The sequence below is a fragment of the Rhea pennata genome, chromosome 8 (genome assembly GCF_028389875.1).
Source record: "Rhea pennata isolate bPtePen1 chromosome 8, bPtePen1.pri, whole genome shotgun sequence".
NCBI lineage: Eukaryota > Metazoa > Chordata > Aves > Rheiformes > Rheidae > Rhea > Rhea pennata.
The window spans coordinates 24,059,668-24,077,656 of NC_084670.1; the positions used below are offsets into that span (position 1 = coordinate 24,059,668).

Consider the following 17,989-nt stretch of genomic DNA (forward strand, 5'->3'; position numbering starts at 1 on the left):
GACGATTCTTAGCCAGACGCACATGCTGAATTTAAAAGCTATATGCTAAATACAGCATGCAAAACAAGATATTACAACCACATCTTTCTTTTTTTCCATCAAAATAATCAACGTGAATCATACTTGGAAAATGACAATGACTTTCTTACTGTTATTTTCACTATCTTCTTAAGGTAAGAAGAATTACTTACAAAAACTAGGTCACTACTTTCTTTTGTCTGTTGCTTTTCTTAGCACAATATGTAAAGCTCAAGTTAAAGTTTTGCTTTTTTGTTCAAAATATTTTATAAAGTCCAATGTTGGCAAACACATATACATGTGGTTATGCAGCTTTCATTTACATTAATCATGGGAATAAGGTTGAGTGTGGGACAGTGGATTAAAGTACCAGAAAATAAGCAAAAAGATCAAAAAGTCTGAAAAAAGCTTGTTTGAAACTAGCTATATTAAGTATACATAGTCCATTTTGAATGTAATTGTAAAAATTAGTCTTTTGAATATATTTCCTTTCCACATACTAATATTAAATCATTTCCCAAACTTTTGTCCAAGCCCCCCAGAAGTTTTGTATTTAAGAAAAATTTAATCTAAATGTATCTTTGTGGTACTACCTTAATTCAGTAATGTAGAGGCTAACATAACACACAAACACAGAATAAGAGTTATTTTGCACACCAGCTCTCTCTTCAAAGCCTCGCTGCCCAAGTGTAATAGCATACTAACGCTCTGAGTCCTGGGAACAGCCACAAGCTTTTATTTTCTCATTTATCTCCTATGGTACCTCCTAAGGGTGCAGGCATAAATCACGCACAGAGTTCAGCAAATCCACTTCCACCACTTCTCTTTTAGACACGGATGTACACGCTGATAGCACGCTGAGTCAAGAGCCGAATCCTGTTTCCTCTTTTGCAGAGCCACCCGACACCGCAGCGTCCGACGGGCACTTCCAGGCTCCTGTCCCGAGGAGAAATGAGGCAGAGGGGATGCAGAAGGCACAGCCAGCCTGCAGCGGTGGGATGCACGCTCACAGCCTTCGGGGCACAAGATTACAGTTACCATTTGTGGGGGATGGGAAAGCACTGAGCATAGGGCAGGATCAGAGGAAATGGAGAGGCATCTCTCTCTCTCAACACACCCACATCCTGAGGCTACCCAATACCACTGTAATCAAAAAAATAAAAATAAACTGCTCAAAAGCTCCGTTGCCATAGCAAATTAAAATATGAATGACAAAGATAATGAACTTCCTTGGACTGAGGTGGTCATACCAAAAAAACAGCTCTCAAAATTTAGAAACGTTTGAACTTTTAACATAAAGTGAGTGATGTTTTGTTTAATATTAGGCCAATAGGAAATAGGGGGGTTATATTTAATCTATGTCAACATCCCCTTTAGTAAACTCCCATGCCAGTATTGCATCAAGTGCAGTTTTCCTGTTTAGCAATCTCTCATAAGTTAACTGAATGCCTTGTACAAACTATTTCAGAACTAGTTTGCAATGTATTAAAGATAAAGAGATAAGCATTGTACAGATGACATCTTATAAAAATCCATAGTAATCCATTGGTTTAGATTGTGTATTTCTGGCGATAAATTATATAAATTCTTGTATGATTAAAATTAAACATTTAGGATTAATGCACTTTGTTATGGATCATTTCTATTTTTATTATTTCCACCAGTCTACGTTAGCCAAGAAAGGGCAGCATACAAGGAAAGTGAATTGCTACACCGAAGGGCTGAGCCAGAGCAGGTTGATCCTAAGCTGCACTGATAAATCCTCTCATCGCACTGTTGACAGTCAGGTCCTGGCGCGATGCCTGGGGGACACCACGCAACGCAAAGGCCCTCCAGGAAAAGCCCCGCAGCGCGCCCAGCACCTTCCCTCTCCCAGCTCCTGTCCTAGTAGCTACAACGGTTAACATTTCTTCAGAGAGAGCTTTACAGAAGCTAGAAAGAGCACTTATTACCAATCCTTTAGTCTAAAGCAGACATCAGACTCCCCCTCCAACTGCTTTCAAAAAACAAGACACTATCTGATCTGCTTCAGAATTTCTTTTTCTGATCGAACACATAGTGAATGAAAATGATGTGACCAGCTCCCAGAAAGCTTAAACTCACAAAGTTTAAGCAATGAAGTATTTCGGGACCTTGACCTAGCAGCTCTTACTGGAGTCAACGTTGTCATCAGTCACAGTGCAGAAAACCTAGTTGTGAAAGTCCCTGAACTTAATAGTTTCCAATCTCACACAGGGCTCATGTAATTTTTTGCACAGGAGCTAGCGCTGAGGCACGCCAAACAGGAGCCGGGCAGCATTCAACTGGTGACCTGCAGCTGAGAGATTCATTAGCAAAGCATCAATATTGGTAGTGCTTTACATATGTATGTTTTATACTTTTGTGTCTGTGGTTCACTTTCCAGAAAGTGTAGCTGCCTGATTCAGCTTCTGCTCTTCAAAGGACAACCTCCATTAACCAATCATAAATAATGTCACAGAAAAGTACAGGTGATAATAGCACAACAGTCAAATAGCTTCTAAATCCAGCATTTTGCAATATAAAACCTACTTTCTTACAAATGCATTTTTATCTCCAAAGAGAAAGGTTGAATCCACAATCTCAGGATACATAAAGCAGGTCACTTCCACCTCCCTGATAAGAGCAGCTGCAACACCAGGCATGGTGCTGGCGGTCGGGAAGACGAGTCATTGCCTGCAGACCCCAGCTGGAGCCCCCGCAGCCAGGGAGCGGGCCTTTGCACTGCAGGGCTGGCCAACACGGCTCTCCATTTCTGTCCCTGCTCCACTGACAGTAATGCAATTCCGCACCCGCTTGGCTCCTACACCATGGCCAAGCACGGGATCTCCAGCACAAAGCAGTACGTGAAGCAGCAGCGTCCATCACAATCCCTCCACGCTTCTGCTGTAACTTGTACCAGGGGACAACAGCCTACTGAGCTGAGTAACAGGCATCCCATCTGCCACACTGCAAACGTGCAATGAAAGGAAGAGATCTCTCTCGTATCGGTGGCCCAGCACCTATTCCTAGATCTGCCCGAGGCATGTCTTACTTTCCTTTCCTTTGACACTGGTGAACTGATACTAGCCGCCAAGACATAAAAACTTGGATCACTGGAAAAAAAGTCTAGCAAGGGTCAGCAGAAGAAAGAGTCAAGACTAAAAATCATACGGTCTACCTGCCGTTAGGCTACAGGACCATTCGCAGAGTATTCATCCACCCTTCTCATTCTCTGGTTTTATTGCTCAAAAATTGTGCAGTAAGAGTTCTCTGAGCCTTCATAAGATTTTGCAGTGGAAAACAAAAATCAGGAGCATGGAGTACAAGAACTGTAGCTTGATTTTAACAGCAGACAGGCAAGGGCCACATTAAGTTCAAACAGTTCAGCCAACACTATGGACACGACTGCAAATTTGAGTGGACTAAAAACAAAACAAAAAAACAGAAAGGCAGACCCTTCACATCCTCACACCAGATCCACTTCTGGCAATTACTCCCTACCTCCTATGTCTATCACGTGCTGATAAATGACTATCTCATAAGAGGAGAGTCAGCTAGTGTTTTCACAAGACATGGAGATTTTTAGGATACGGGAACTATACTAGCTTACTGACAAGCTTTATTCTGACAGAACTGACAATGTTGAGCTCAGTTCTCCAGACTCCAAGTAGCTTTCCCAAAATTCATCAACATCAAGCCTCTGAGACTTCAGCACAAGTTACTGCTAAGTGCTCTAAAATCTTAACAACAAACTACTACAAGCAACTTAAAGAATTCAAACTCACTGCATGTTTAACAAGTTTCAGAAATTTTCACAGAATGATTCTTTCCAGTAGGAAATATCTTCTCTACGAGTATTCATTTAAACTCACAGAGGCTCAGTAAGATGGCCAAATCTTGATCTCTCAGAAGGCAAAGGTAGTATCACCAGTAAATTTAATGCTACACACATTAAGCCATTGTCAGTATTGGTTTAGCAGCAGTTCCCCTCATTTTCAAGAGTTTGGTGAACGCAAGGCAGGGCAGAAATGCACTGCAGAGGGTGGTCTCCAGGATCTGGACCCTGGAGAGCAAGTTCATGAGGCACAGAGCTGACACAGAAAAGAGGAGGCATTTGCCACCTCTGTGAAACAATTCTGCTATCTATACTATACACACACAAACTTAAGTACAATATATGCATTGTAAATAATCTAAGATCTAAAATTATAACCCAGAGTTCAAGTGTACAGACAGTAATAAATATGAATCTGAAAGGCTCTCACACCTGTTCTGAACGAGACATAAATACAGATCAAAATGTTCTACTATCAGACAGGAGTCTGCCAGAGCTTTAATTCATCAAAAACAAAACCAAGCGACACTGGTTCAGACAAGTTACACATATCTCTAATTAAAGTTAATTAGTTACCTGTCCAGAAAACACTGTGTAATAGCATGACACCTTCCCCATTCATTAAAAATAATATATTTACATACTTTTTAACCACTAGGAGTACTGCAGAAACCATTCCCCACAGCTGACACGTAAATTGTTTACAACTCTGCAAGCTAACCTAAAAAAGGGGCATTTTGGACACTGACTAGAGTGAAGCTCTAAACCAGGGCTCTTCCACAGTTCGAGCGGTGCAGAAAACATGCGAGCCCCGTCAAAGGCTGCGCGCCCTCCGGACCTCCCCGTCACCCCGCCGAACTTCACCTCTGCGTGGACGGTTCAAGCCAACGCTGAGGCATGGCAGGGTATCTTTCACACTGCTCAAGTCTAGCGCAACGGTTGGGCTGAGACATAACCGATTTTTTTTCCTTCCCCCTCCCCCTTTTGCATCCTAGGCTTACAGAAAACGTCTTGCTGGCAGTAAAATGCAGTTGTCAAAAAAGGGGAAATTAAAAAGAAAGAAAATAACCGACTCAGTGAGTAGTTACGGAGGAAGAACCTTCCTCCCAAGAGTATCATCTACTGCCATTTTTCGCCAAAGACCACGAACGGCAATTTTAGCGCCGGTGAATCCACGGGGGAGCTACCCGACGGGAACGGCCACCGGCGCGGCGGGGCCCGGCGCGGAGCCGCCCCTCGCCCAGCCGCCCCGGGAGACGACTCACTGCCTAGAAAAACTTAAAGAGTTATTTCAAAGGAGGTCTTATCCGAGAAGAAAAATCTGCTTTTTCTAAGGAGTTAAATACACAAGAATCTGGAGGAAAATATAATTTTTTTAAAAAGGTTAAAATACTACAGGGGACCGAGGAGGCTGCCGAGGAGGCGGTAACGGGCATTCACCGCCCCGCCCGGCCTCCGGCCCGGGACCGCGCGGTCCGCAGCGCGGCCAGGCGCGGAGCGCGGCCACCGCCGCCCCTTCCCGCGGCCTCCCGGCTGCCCCGCCGCGCCGCACCGCACCTGGGACATCTGGGGGCGCAGGTTGATCTCCTTGAGGTTGATGGAGTGGCTGCGCAGGTTGTTGAGGAGCTGGCAGAGCAGCACGCCGTCGCGCAGCGTCTGCGCCAGGTCGAACACCTGCGCCGTGTCCCAGGTGACGCGGTGGTTGGGCGGCAGCACCTTGCAGCTGATGAGCCACTGCCCGCACTGCTTCCAGGGCTCCATCCCGAGGCGGCGGCGGCGCCCGGCTCCCCGCTGCCGGCTCCTGGCTCCCCACAGCGGGCCCGCGCCACCGCCTCCTGCGCTGCGCTGCGCCGCGCCGCTCCGCGCCCGGCCCCGCCCCCAGGCGGCCCCGCCCCGCCCCCAGGTGGTGCCCGCGCCGCCCCCTGGCGGCGCCGCGCGCCTGAGGCGGTCGGCGCGCGACCCGCCGTTAACGGCAGCGCCCCGCGCGCCGCCATCGCGCCCGGCGGCGCCGCCTGAAGAACGGGGGAGGAGGGCCGCTCCGTCGGCCCCGACAGCCCCTGCTGTCCTCGGGAGGACAGGGTGACCAACCCCCGTGTGCGGATGCACACGCACAAATACACACACACACACTACCCTAAGGGTATTTTCTGTCTTACTCTCAATCTTTCTCCAGCCATTGAGACAGAAGTTTAGAAGAGATCAAAAATCAAGGTGCCCTACATTAATAAAAATGTCTCTCACAGCTCTTTCTGGAGGTAACAGAGGCCGTTACGGTGGTATAGGTACGGCACAGTACAGCGCAGTGTTTCCCTTCAGTCTCCTCTCGAGTAGTCTGCGCTGACCAGCTAGTTGGAAAAAGCAGCTTAACAGCCTCTGACTTAAAGTACAACTTCAAATATTCAAGTGACTGTGAGTTATTAAAGATGACTCAATAAATACAGGATACAAACATACCTCAGAGTTCACAGAATCACAGAATCAGTAAGGTTGAAAGGGACCTCTGGAGATCATCTAGTCCAACCTCCCTGCTCAGCAGGGTCACCTAGGGCATGTTAGACAGGGTTGCACCCAGGTGGGCCTTGAAGATCTCCAGAGAAGGAGGCTCCACCACCTCTCTAGGCAACCTGGTCCAGTGCTCCGTCACTCTCACAGGGAAGAAATTCCTCATCATGGTCAGGCAGAACTTCCTGTGCTTCAATTTCTGCCCATTGCCTCTTGTCCTGTCACATGTTTGTCCCCGTCCCCTTGACACCCTCCCTTCAGGTACTTGTACACATTGATAAGATCCCCCCTCAGCCTTCTCTTCCCCAGGCTGAAGAGGCCCACCTCTCGCAGCCGTTCCTCAGAGGGCAGGTGCTCCAGCCCTGTGATCATCTTCATAGCTCTACACTGGACTCCCTCCAGCAGCTCCATGTCTCTCTTGTAGTGGGGAGCCCAGACCTGGACGCAGTACTCGAGATGAGGCCTCCCCAGGGCTGAGGAGAGGGGCAGGATCACCTACCTGGACCTGCTGGCCACACTCTTCCTAACGCACCCCAGGAGACCATTGGCCTTCCTGGCCACAAGGGCACATTGCTGGCTCATGGTCAGCTTGATATCCGAGTTCCACATTTACACCTCAAAAGCTGTTATTTCCTTTGGATTTCTGAGGCAGTGCTGGAAACTTACCTTCTCAGAGCAATTAAAAAAACAGATTGTCTTTGACAGTTTACAATTTTTTTTCTCTTCTATTGAGATTTTTTTTTTTTTTTGGAGTCATAAAGTTCTTTAAAGTACTATTAGAGTGTAATTCTGATAACAAAAACAAAAATCCCGCAATCCATGGCAAGAAAGCCTTCCAGCAGCAAAACACCAACATGATTATTCAAAATAAAGGTCCAGGGCTATCGCCCAGTTTTCATACCTCCTCCACTGCTTTCCTGACTCCTCCTCCTGACACTGCTTTCTGAGCTCACGGTAATCCCACAAATGCTACTAATAAATTTTAACATAAATAATATGGAAGTTCTGGAATTATATTTCAAAAAGTGAAGCCTAACAAGTGATTTATGCAATTCACTAATCTTAAAACATTGCTTCGCATTGTTGGTTTGTTTTAAAAACAACTGCTATGCCTGCTATTTCAGACATTTTCCTGAACAGCAACTGCTACTAACGCAAGCAGGATCACAAACAAAGGTGTGCAGAGCATGCCACAGGACAGCCCACAGTTCACCCAAAAAGCATGAGAAAATTCTGATGCTCAAAAAGTAAGTAGGATCCAGCTGTACCATCCATAGAACCTGTGCCATCTCCCAGCAGAGGAAGAGATTAGGTAGGTGTGACTCACTGCATGACTAGAAGGCACAAGTGTTGCTCAAGGACTGCTGGGAACAGCCTTTTGTTAAACCATTGACAATGCCCGATTTGGAGAGAACAGCACTTGCTTTTTCAGACCTCTGCTTGCCTTAGTTGGGCAGACACTTCCAGTTCTGACTGAATGAATGTTGAGCTCATGATGCTGTTTTTACAGGGCCAGCCTGTCAGAACAGAAATGCATTTTTAACAGAATACAAACTCCAATTAGCAGTAAATGTTTTTGCTTGAATAAAAAGGATTCTAATTTCAAAGCATCAGTGGCAGTGAAGCTGAGCTTGAGCTCTTCAAAATATTTATTACATGGGAAAATATGACTTCAGCAGGAGTTGTCTGCCTTGGCCGTTCCTCCATCCCTGCTCTTATCAGGTCCCCTTCATACTCTGCCACTACATCTATAGCAATTAATCATGAGACATAGGCATGCACTGGAACTCTATATTGCTGAATTGCTTTGGCCTGTGCCAGCTAGTGTTCACCCCAGTTTCTAGGGCATTTCCAGCTGGTGGCGCTCCGGGGGCTGGTAGAGGTTACTCACCTGCATGCCCTGCTGTTGCCTCCACTCTACCTAGTGCTTACAGGTACACTCAGAGCCTATGCATCTCTCTGCATGGCTATTCCTCAGAAGAGATGTGAGCCACCATTAACCAGCTCAATCCAAAAATGTAGTCATGGATAACAGGTGCCAGTACTTTCTCAGGGCAACAGTTCAGCTGAGAAGAGTTAAGCTCACAATATAAACACATGCTCAAAGAATCTGACTGCCTACAACTATGTCAAATGATAGAGAATTTAATTCCTTGGTTTAAATAAAAAGGGGTTGAATTAACAAACTGCATTTTGATCATTTGAATATCATCATCTAACAAAATGAACATCAGAGTAGTTTGATCAAGAATGTAATAAAACACTCTCTCGTAGTAAGATAATTTGCATGACAAGTTAAACATGGAGTGGTAATTGAGTAAGAATTCAGTCATGCCCAAAAGATATCCTCTCTCAGATTGACAACAATAACACTGAAGGCAATGCAAAAGGCAGCACAAACCAAAAAAGAAACAGAAAAACATCTGAGCTATTTTATCCACATCCTAATTTCAGCTGCTTCCGGTCAGGACCAGGGATCTGCAATATAAAACGCTGGGGTGTCTTTGCAGAAATACAGAAAAGCAAGCATCTGTTATCTCACTCCGTTTCATCAACAGCAAAAATAGCACTTCAGGCTAGTTGCTCAAACAGATCAAGTCATTTTGCATGGTTTAAATGGAGCAATCCAACGCTGTTTAATCCAGACTTTATATTCAAAGAACATGTTTGCTTTAAAGGTATTGTTAGAAATTCTAAATAGCTTAAAAACCTACATTAAATTGCTTCTAAGAAGTCATAGGCTCTCATACTATGAGAACAAAATCTCATACAGAATACATACTTTTGTTCCTCTGCTGTATCCCATGTAATCTACTGAGTGACATTTCTCCAAATATGTTAAGATTATGTAGCTGGAGATACTGAAGAATACTAATCTGAATTTACTGAAAAGAGAAGAATAAAAGTTATACTGCCTATGCCTGCTCGTATTTGTTAAAATGACTTGAACTCGGTTTTGTGGGAAGTGTCCGACTACCCACACAGGTAGTTTAATAAATCCACTCTAAAACTTATTTTAGATTAATGTTTTTGTGTATCCTTATGGAGATGAATCCACTTATCTACATAAAGTATAGAGAATTTGCTCTCTACAAAGACTTATTTGACTGAGAGGAGAAAAGGGGCAACAGATTCATGGCCAAAATTAGTAATTAGCACGGCCTTGCTAGAACGGAAGGCAGCTAGCTACTTTAGATGAGAGGTAGAAAAAAAAAAAAAAGCTACCGGGAGGAATTTTGTCATTTATCAGAAAGATCCGTACGTGATGATAGGACACTTTATCAATGCTATTTGCTTTCTAATAAGCCCATGGTTGCCCACATTCATGCAAAGTCAATAGGCTAGGCAGGTACAGCAGAAAATAAAATTTGTTCTATAAATACAGAACAACTTTGATTCTAGTTACATTAAAGTAGGTATAATATAACTCGCCTGGCACCAGCAGAATAAAAATAGGAATTTGTCTGTGGGTTCTTTCCACTGTCTCATTTTGCAATCCATTAGGAACAGGTGTTGCATCATGTCAGCTCATTGCCACTGAGTTTCATGAATATGTGCACATTTACTTTCTTCCTGTCTTACAGTACTTTTCTCAACCTCCTTCAACTTCCTATATTGTCCATGATCACTTACTGTAAGTTCAGTTTTTCCATTATTCCTAAATATGTTTTGCTTCAAGAGCTGCTTTTACATTGATTTATATTTTTGCTGTTAACACATGCAAAGCTTTTCTTTCATTTTCCTGATGATTATACTTTTAATGGCAAAAAAGTCACTTAAAAAAAAACTCTGAAGCTTAAATATCAGATATTTCAAATGAACCAGCTGCTAAGTACTTAATGGAGTTTTTTTGCTATTTCTATCATTGCCCTTTCCTCATACTCCAAAAATTGCTCTTAAATCTTTCTGATTGGAAGATGCTCTGGATTGAAAAATGGGCCAGTTTAAAAGTCACCTTAGTCCATCTCCATAATTTCATTAGCACAGACGAATTCGTGCACCTGACATCAGATCTCAGTTTAGATTGCTCAAAAGGCTCAATCTATTTCACATACATTTTTATTAACACATCATTACGCCATTCACTGAAGTAGCTTTAGCTTCAGATCGGTAAAACCTCTGATTTACCATCCTGCAGTCAAAATGCTGCAAGGCAACTACATAATTAAAAAAAAAAAAAAAAAAGGAACAGCAAGTCTGAAGGATGAAAACACACATGAAAATAGATTTTGCTTTTTTTTTCCTCCTTTCTGGAGACAACTGTCTCCTCGCTGAAGATGACATCATAAATCTTTTTATTTTCTTTACTCTTTCCCTGTGCTACATCCTATCAAGGAGCAACTTCCAGCATCCTTTTTTGTTACTGTTTAAAAAGAAAGACTCAATTTGTTTTATAAGGGCAAATTTTCAAGTCATCTGAAATAACTGTATCCCCCACTGTCACCACAACTGCAGGGTTTAAATTACTTATATTGTTCAGAATTAAAAAAAAAAATGAAATCAAAGCACACGTGTACACACATTCCTCTTCTTCAACTGCTATCAGAGCTGTAGCAGCACCTATGACTCCCCGTCATACCACCCTTTCGGATGAGGTGCTGAGCAAAGATAACAAAGCTGCTAGAGCTCTTTGCAAAAGAGCCTCTTTCATCACCACCTTTCCTTACTTGTTCCTTTGTTCACTGACAGGTTCATCAGTTCTGGTGCTTAAAGTTTTCCTGCCTTCTGCCTGTAGCATTTGAGTGTATTTTTGATTAATAGAAAGTGATGTAAGCAAAAGGAAAGAACTGTCTTCATTTGTGGGTTATAAAGGCCTGCGTGTTGGCTGAGCCAGCATGGAGCTAATGCTCAGCATGTCTCAATTAGACCCACTTGATTATATTGGAAAGAAAATTCAGTTGCATGCAGTCTACGAGTGAATAGGGAATATGCAGTCTTGTGTCTCCACCAATTGTTTTTTCCTGCCCTTTGAAAACACGGAATAAGGTGACTCCTAGACAGAGCTGCGCCTTGAGTCTGTCCTTTTCAGCGGCACGTGAGTGATAGGGAGGTGGCCAGCATCCAGCATTTCTTCGGTAGCCTGCTTATCTCACAGTCAAAGTCAATGAGGCTGGATCACTGACCAGAATTCTTCAATAATTTGTCTGCTATTGCGAATGAATATGAACATGAGACAGGATCCCTCAGACACATCCGGCTGTATCCAGTAGCTGTCAGCTAGGGTTTCACAATGGCTTTGGGAGCTCTGCAAAGGAAAGTGAACACACAGTGCTGTTCTAATAATTTGTTAGTGTTATTGTTAAAAATCTTACACTATGAATCAGACAGACTTACTAAAAAATAGATAAGCATTCTAAAATGACAAATGTATCTGAATTTCAGCAAATAATTGTATTTTACTGTAAAAAAAAGTATTTCAAGTTTGCATGGAAAGGATCATAGACAAGTGCCCTACAATATAAAGGAAGCACTGAAAACAAAAACTGTAAGAAGCAAAATAATAAACTGGGAGGATACATGGAATTGAGTAGGACAGAAATCTATATCAAATTTACTTTTCAACAGAGACCTGAAAGATGCAGACAGACAACATGATAAATAAATGTATAAATAACTGTAAATTGAGAAAAAAATCTAAGTGCTATTTGACACAAGAGAAAGAGCAATATTAAGGGCACCAAGATTCTATTTTTAGTATGAAATCTGCTGAATATGTACAATGCATTTGAATGGTTGAAAAAAATCTATTGAGTAATGCTGGAAGGAAAGATCCATCCAAAAAAGTAAGACACTGAAGCAGTCAAACAGACTGCCTAGATCTAACAACTACCATATAATGAACTTAAGCCATCAAAGCGATTCTCTGCCTCCCCTGCCAAAAATCTCCTGTCCACTTAAATTAACAGAAAATTATCAGACTTCACTGGGACCAGACTCTTCTGCTGGATTCCTAAAAAATGGGATATGGGCTGTACAGGAGTTACACTATTCCCAAAGCCACTCAGAGAAAAGGAGCAGGCTGACAACATGCCATCTGTCTGAGGTGATCAAGCAGGGAAGTAACACTCCAGTCAGACAGCCTCTTGCCTTTTGCCAGTGTGCAGCCATGAAATTTATGGTAAGGCAGGAGAAAAGAAAGGAAGTTGTCATGTAGTAGTTTAGAAAACATGCATTTGAACCAAAATATCATAAAAAGGCTGGTGTCATAAGGATCCAAGCAATCTAAAACAGTAATTAAAACCATAACTTTTCCTCATGCCTTACGAGGTTGAGTTCAATTTCCTTTGAGTTTGTTGATGTCTCCAAGCAATATAGCCGTTTCCTAACCCTCCCCTCAATTTCTCTCAATTTCCTATCTTCCCCATAAACTTCCGTATGTTGTTCTCAACAGTCTGAAGATGTCTTTTAATGCAAAATCAGATTAGACAACCGGGTTACAAGACAGTGAGACTCCTGTTTTGGCTCAAGATAACCAAGATATGAACGGGGAAAGGTTGGCAGGAAGTAAGCTCTGAGCAAGGAGAGCTTTGTGTTTTCATGGTTTATACAGAACCCACATTCAGGATAGTTTCCAGGAAGATTTTCCTGTGTCATTGGAAAAAGGGATCAAAAGCTAAAACTGTGACACTTGCAGGAAATACAAGACCTTATGCAGCGCACAGAGTATTTGGAGACCAGGAAAAAAATCTTCACTTAAAAAAAAAAACACTCTACCAAAAATTCGGAAAAACTGAAAAGTGCCATGCATGAAATAGTCATTCACACAGTGAAAGAATATGCTACTATTTTTTTAATCTACTAATTAACAAAGTTCTGATTAGTGTGTATACTTGATATTGCTTCCTAACGAAGCCAGACCTAGATTTCAGATCAGCAGAGGCTGAAGCATCAGGGGCCTTTCTGTTTAGTCCATAGGATCTGAATTTGCTCTAATGGGGAAAACTATGCTGGGTTAGGGCCTGAAACTAATAGGGGTCATGAACACTAGTTGGCCGCTTAGAGCATTACGCCATAGCAAGAGCAAGATACAAATTTTCAAAACTGGCCTCTGAACTTTGTGTACTTTCATTTCTATAGGCTCTGTTTTAGACTTAGTGTGAAACCCTGCTCCCATGGTTGCAAAGAACATTTTTTATTATTATTATTTTGATAGAAACAAGATCTCTCTCCAATCCCTTAATTTTAATGCCTAGGATCTCCACTCCAGGTGGTGTCAGTGATATCTGTGGCTGCCAGTGCCCTGGCATATTAAGCTGGATATCCAAATTACAGAACCTGCTAAAATACTAGCTAGCAGTGCCTTGTCCCAAGTCATACCACAGATCATTGACTACAGGCAAGAAGCTGACAGAAAGAAATTATCTTCTATCTTCTAGCCATCAAGTCCAACCCACTAAGCTGATATGAAAACTTCTCCAATCCTAGATGAGAAATATTACTCTTGAGATAAAACTACCCATGTGAACTGATGATTTAGAAACTAAAAGAGTTAGCTTCAGATCAACCATGTAGATTAATGTCAGATCTGAGATATGCTGCTCTCCTTGTATTAAAAATAATGAGAGGCATCTGCCCGTTTAAAGCATTTGAGATTTATCCACCTTATAAAAGTACATAAAATGCCACATACAAGCATTATGGCCTTCATTAGCTCTCCCTCCATTGTGCTGACTCTGTAAGACCTTAATAAAGACAAAGAGTCATACTACTCTAAGAAGTTTCCCAATAATTCTTTTAGAGGTATGTTACGCCTAAATAACAATAAACTGCTAACCTAACATTTATGGACAGTACAGGAGTTGCTGTAGTAGCAAGTTGTATTTACAGCTGAATTTTATATTCAGCGTTCCACCTGGCAAGCCCAAGTCTTGTCAAACTATTTCACTCTCCCACCTGTTCTGTTTTGCAGCGTTATCTCCAAACTAAGGTTAACAGTGAAAGTTCATTACTGGCTGCATAAAATTTAACAGCTATTTCTTGCTTCCCAATGAGCCTGTACAGGCTGCAGGTGCTTAGCGAGCTGTCATCTCACCTACAGGAAAGTGAGGGATTGCCAGAGAGCAGCTCTTAGCCTCTGGTATACAACAGAAAAGAGACAATACCCTCTGATTAAGTTGCAAGTTATGCTGAAGTTATAGGGAGTATAATATGAACACAACTTACCTTAAAGAGCTTGCCAAGGTAATATGAACTCCAGTCCGGCAAAATAACTGTATCCCACAGAAATGATCACCCAAAGACAGAAGCAGAGCAGATCTGTCTATTAAAAGAGATGGTATAATAGACAAAATTGAGAATAATTCCCAGTACAAACGTCACTTAACATTCATCTCATTTTTATTCTTTCACATCTCCAGCAATCAGCTCTACTTATATCACTACAACTTGGGCACAAGGTTCAAACAGAGAAAAGGAAGTTGGACTTAAAAACCAATTTAAGAAGTCAACCATTCTGTGATTCGGTGAAAAACCTGTATACTATACTAAAGTATTTGCCCTTGAGGGAAAAAAAAGTATGTGGATACCCACTTTACAAGACAGTCTTAAAATGCAAATACCTTAGGCATGATTTTAATTACAATAAGTGCTGATATGATATGAAACCATAAATTTTCATATCCAAATTAGATAAGCTGAAGCAAAGTATTAAAAAAGGAATAGAAACATGCCACTAACCAATAGGAAGAAACAAGCAGAAGCAGCACAAACTGGTTCACAAAAAGGCCATTCTGTTAGCAAGAACCAAAGTGGAATCTGACACTACAATTATAAAAAGGTATTTTCCTTCACTCCAAGTCCAAATTTTGGAGAGTTGTTTCTAATAAAGCCACTCTCAAAGAACTGCAGGTAACCTGCTTTGGATTTACAAGTGGGATGTACATTACAAACACTGGTTGAATTACGTTTTTCAATTTGTTGGCCTTTACTTCTCTTTTTCCCAGGGAGGTACCAAAGTGCAAGACAGAGTTTGTGCGAGGCCAGGCCAAAGGTCTCGAGTCAGAGAACACGAGCCATGACGGAGGAGCCAAATCCGAGACCAGGCAGGAGCAGGAACCAAGTCTAAACAGACAGCAATACCAAGCAAACAGTCATAACCAAACACTCTGCTGACGAGCAGAAAAGTAGCTGAGAGGTGCACAGCTGTACCTGAGAGGCAAGGCAGATTACCAGTCCCCACCCCAGGCAGTCTTTTGTCTCCTAGGAGACTAAGCATTGCCAGGTGGTCCAGCTGCAGCGCTTAACTGCTGGGGAAGAGGTAACAGTATGTTAAACTGAACCTCTGCAAACATGACTCATATCTGCTTTTGGACATCTCTGTTAGGTGTCTGCGCGAACAAAAATGGACTGGTTAGTGAGTGTTTAGTTTTGATGCAAGTTTGCTAATGCAGGTTGTCCTCAGCTCAGGTGCAGGAGGCTCTGTTCTGTGTCCAGCCTCTTGGAAACCATGAGGCTTGGTGGAAACAGCATTTACACCCAAGAAGTCACTTGATGAGCTGAATATCGTGCATGGTCTGCAGTCTTATCTCCGAGACAGAAGTTACTGCTGCCAACTCATCTTGCAATGATTTTAATTAAGCCTGTAGTTTAATCATGCCCTATTCATCTTCTATAACTGAAGCAGCACTAGATGTTACCTAACAGTTTCTAGTAATCAGCTTTCAAATACTGCAAGGCAACAAACAAATAGCAAAATAACATTCTTGTGCAAATATGAGGTACAAAAATTGTTAAGAAAACTTATGGGGCTGTATTTGAGGAACCAAGACAATAAAGAAGTTCTACAAATTCCTGAATAAATACAAAAGTAATCTTGTGATCATCATTCTGACATTTCATTTCACATGAATTTCATTCACATGGTCATACTGCAAAGATGCTCACCAAAGTAGGATTAAACTGCTTGCCTGAACCCTCAGAGTGATTCAGACTGCATAATACATTGAAATACTGCAAATAAAAAGAAGGCACATATAGAGAGAGACTCTGCTGGTCTCACACAAAAGTTCCTAGTTGCATGAATCAGGATGATCAGCAAGTTTTCCTGAATTTGTTTGCCTTGGTATTTTGTCAAATCATCTTGTTATGGAAATTAAGGTTTTTGGTTTTCCTTCAAACTCTTTTGGTGTCATAAATGAAATTATACAAAGATTTGTACTGATCCAGTATTATTTAGAATTGTGTATACTACATTGATAATAATGCATTTAACAATACCAATCATGACATTTAATGCAGTAGAAAACTGCATAAATAATGATGACAATCATTAGTGAGCTGTTGTTTGCAGGTGGCACATATGCAGGAAGTTTGCTAGCAGCCTGAAAAGACAGCAGTACATTTCAACCACAAGAGCAGTAATCCCGTGCTGGTTTTGCACAGCCGATAAGGTGCCGTTCAGCGGCTGTTAACTTGGCCGTACACTGCCTCGGGATGCCGTTTCTGATCACGAGATCCCCTGCCATAGCTCGGAAACCCAGCTGAGTGCAGGAGTGAGAGTGGGAACTTGCAAAATCACTAATTTGAGAGGAAAGAGCACAAAATAAATGGAAATGCACAATGCCATACATACAGTACCGTTTTGCTCTGCAGTTAAAAAGATGAAATAAATATTTGCAAAGATAGAACTCATGTATCACCATTTTCTCCAAAATTATGGTGTAGAAAATGTTGAATTATATAGATCTAAGTAAATAAGCTTTATTTCCAGATAGGAACAACACTGGAAATGTTCAGCGTGGCCTTTTACCCCTCCTTTAAAATGTTGCCTTTGCCACTGCTGGGCACAGAGTCGGCACCGCTCTGCTGCCACCAGCCTTCGCCCCAGCCTGCCCAGGACTGGCAGCATGCTACAGCCAGAGCAGGGGGTGTCCCCTCTCCGCCTGTTCCCCGCCAGCTCCTCACCATGAGCCATCCAGCTCAATAATTTAGGGAGACAGTTTAGCAGACGGCAGCTTCAAATCGTGCTGGATTTTTCCTCACGGTGGTCTCTCCCTTGTGTTTGCTGCAAGCTGAGAGCGATACTCAGAGCAGAAAAGGATCAGTCTACTGTTGAGCCGAGTTCCCCTTCTGGATGTCACAGTTTTCAACAGCGAACACTTGAAAACACAGGGCTAATAAGGCTGGTGGAGCTTGTCCATCTGTTGCAACAATCTCTATGTAGGAAGCCCACATTTCCGTTTAATTTAGAATTAACTAGACTCTTTAAATATTTCTTGAGATATGAGAGGCATCATCTTCGTTTAAAATTGTGCTGGAATTTCAGGGGCCATGCAAACAGCAATCTTCATTTGCTCACCATTTCCAGGATAAGCTGCTCGTGCAATTTTCAAATAAATCTCAATCCACCCCTCAGCAGTCTCAACCAGCACGAGTGTTTCGAGGGGGAGGGAAGGCCTCTGGGAGGACACAGGGGCAAACTTGTTTAAGTGACACCTTCAAAGACACAGCAATTATGTGCTCCCTTCTCAGCTCTGTAATTGTGTTATGTTCAGGGCCCATTGCTAACGATGCATCTGTGTACGTTAAGGGCACTTACAGTTACTGAGATAAATTCATCCCTGGTGAAAAGTGCTAATTTCAATAGAGTATACTAGGCATGAATTTGAGTCATTACGTCCTTTTAAAATTAGCCTA

General features: G+C 42.4%; 2 protein-coding genes across 2 annotated transcripts in view; both read right to left on the reverse strand.

The window, feature by feature from the left end:
* VAV3 (vav guanine nucleotide exchange factor 3) overlaps nt 1-5,614 on the reverse strand; it is a 166,160-nt gene extending 160,546 nt beyond the window's left edge. Inside the window, exon 1 of the mRNA XM_062581141.1 lies at nt 5,411-5,614. Within this exon, the coding sequence (XP_062437125.1) occupies nt 5,411-5,614 (204 nt within the window). The remainder of the gene's footprint in view (nt 1-5,410) is intronic.
* Nucleotides 5,615-9,481: 3,867 nt separating this feature from the next.
* Nucleotides 9,482-17,989, reverse strand: part of SLC25A24 (solute carrier family 25 member 24) — a 73,545-nt gene continuing 65,037 nt past the window's right edge. The window contains exons 13-14 of the transcript XR_009959081.1: nt 14,519-14,615; nt 9,482-11,600 (exon numbers count right to left, since the gene is read on the reverse strand). The gene's annotated coding sequence lies outside the window, so the exon portion shown is untranslated. The remainder of the gene's footprint in view (nt 11,601-14,518; nt 14,616-17,989) is intronic.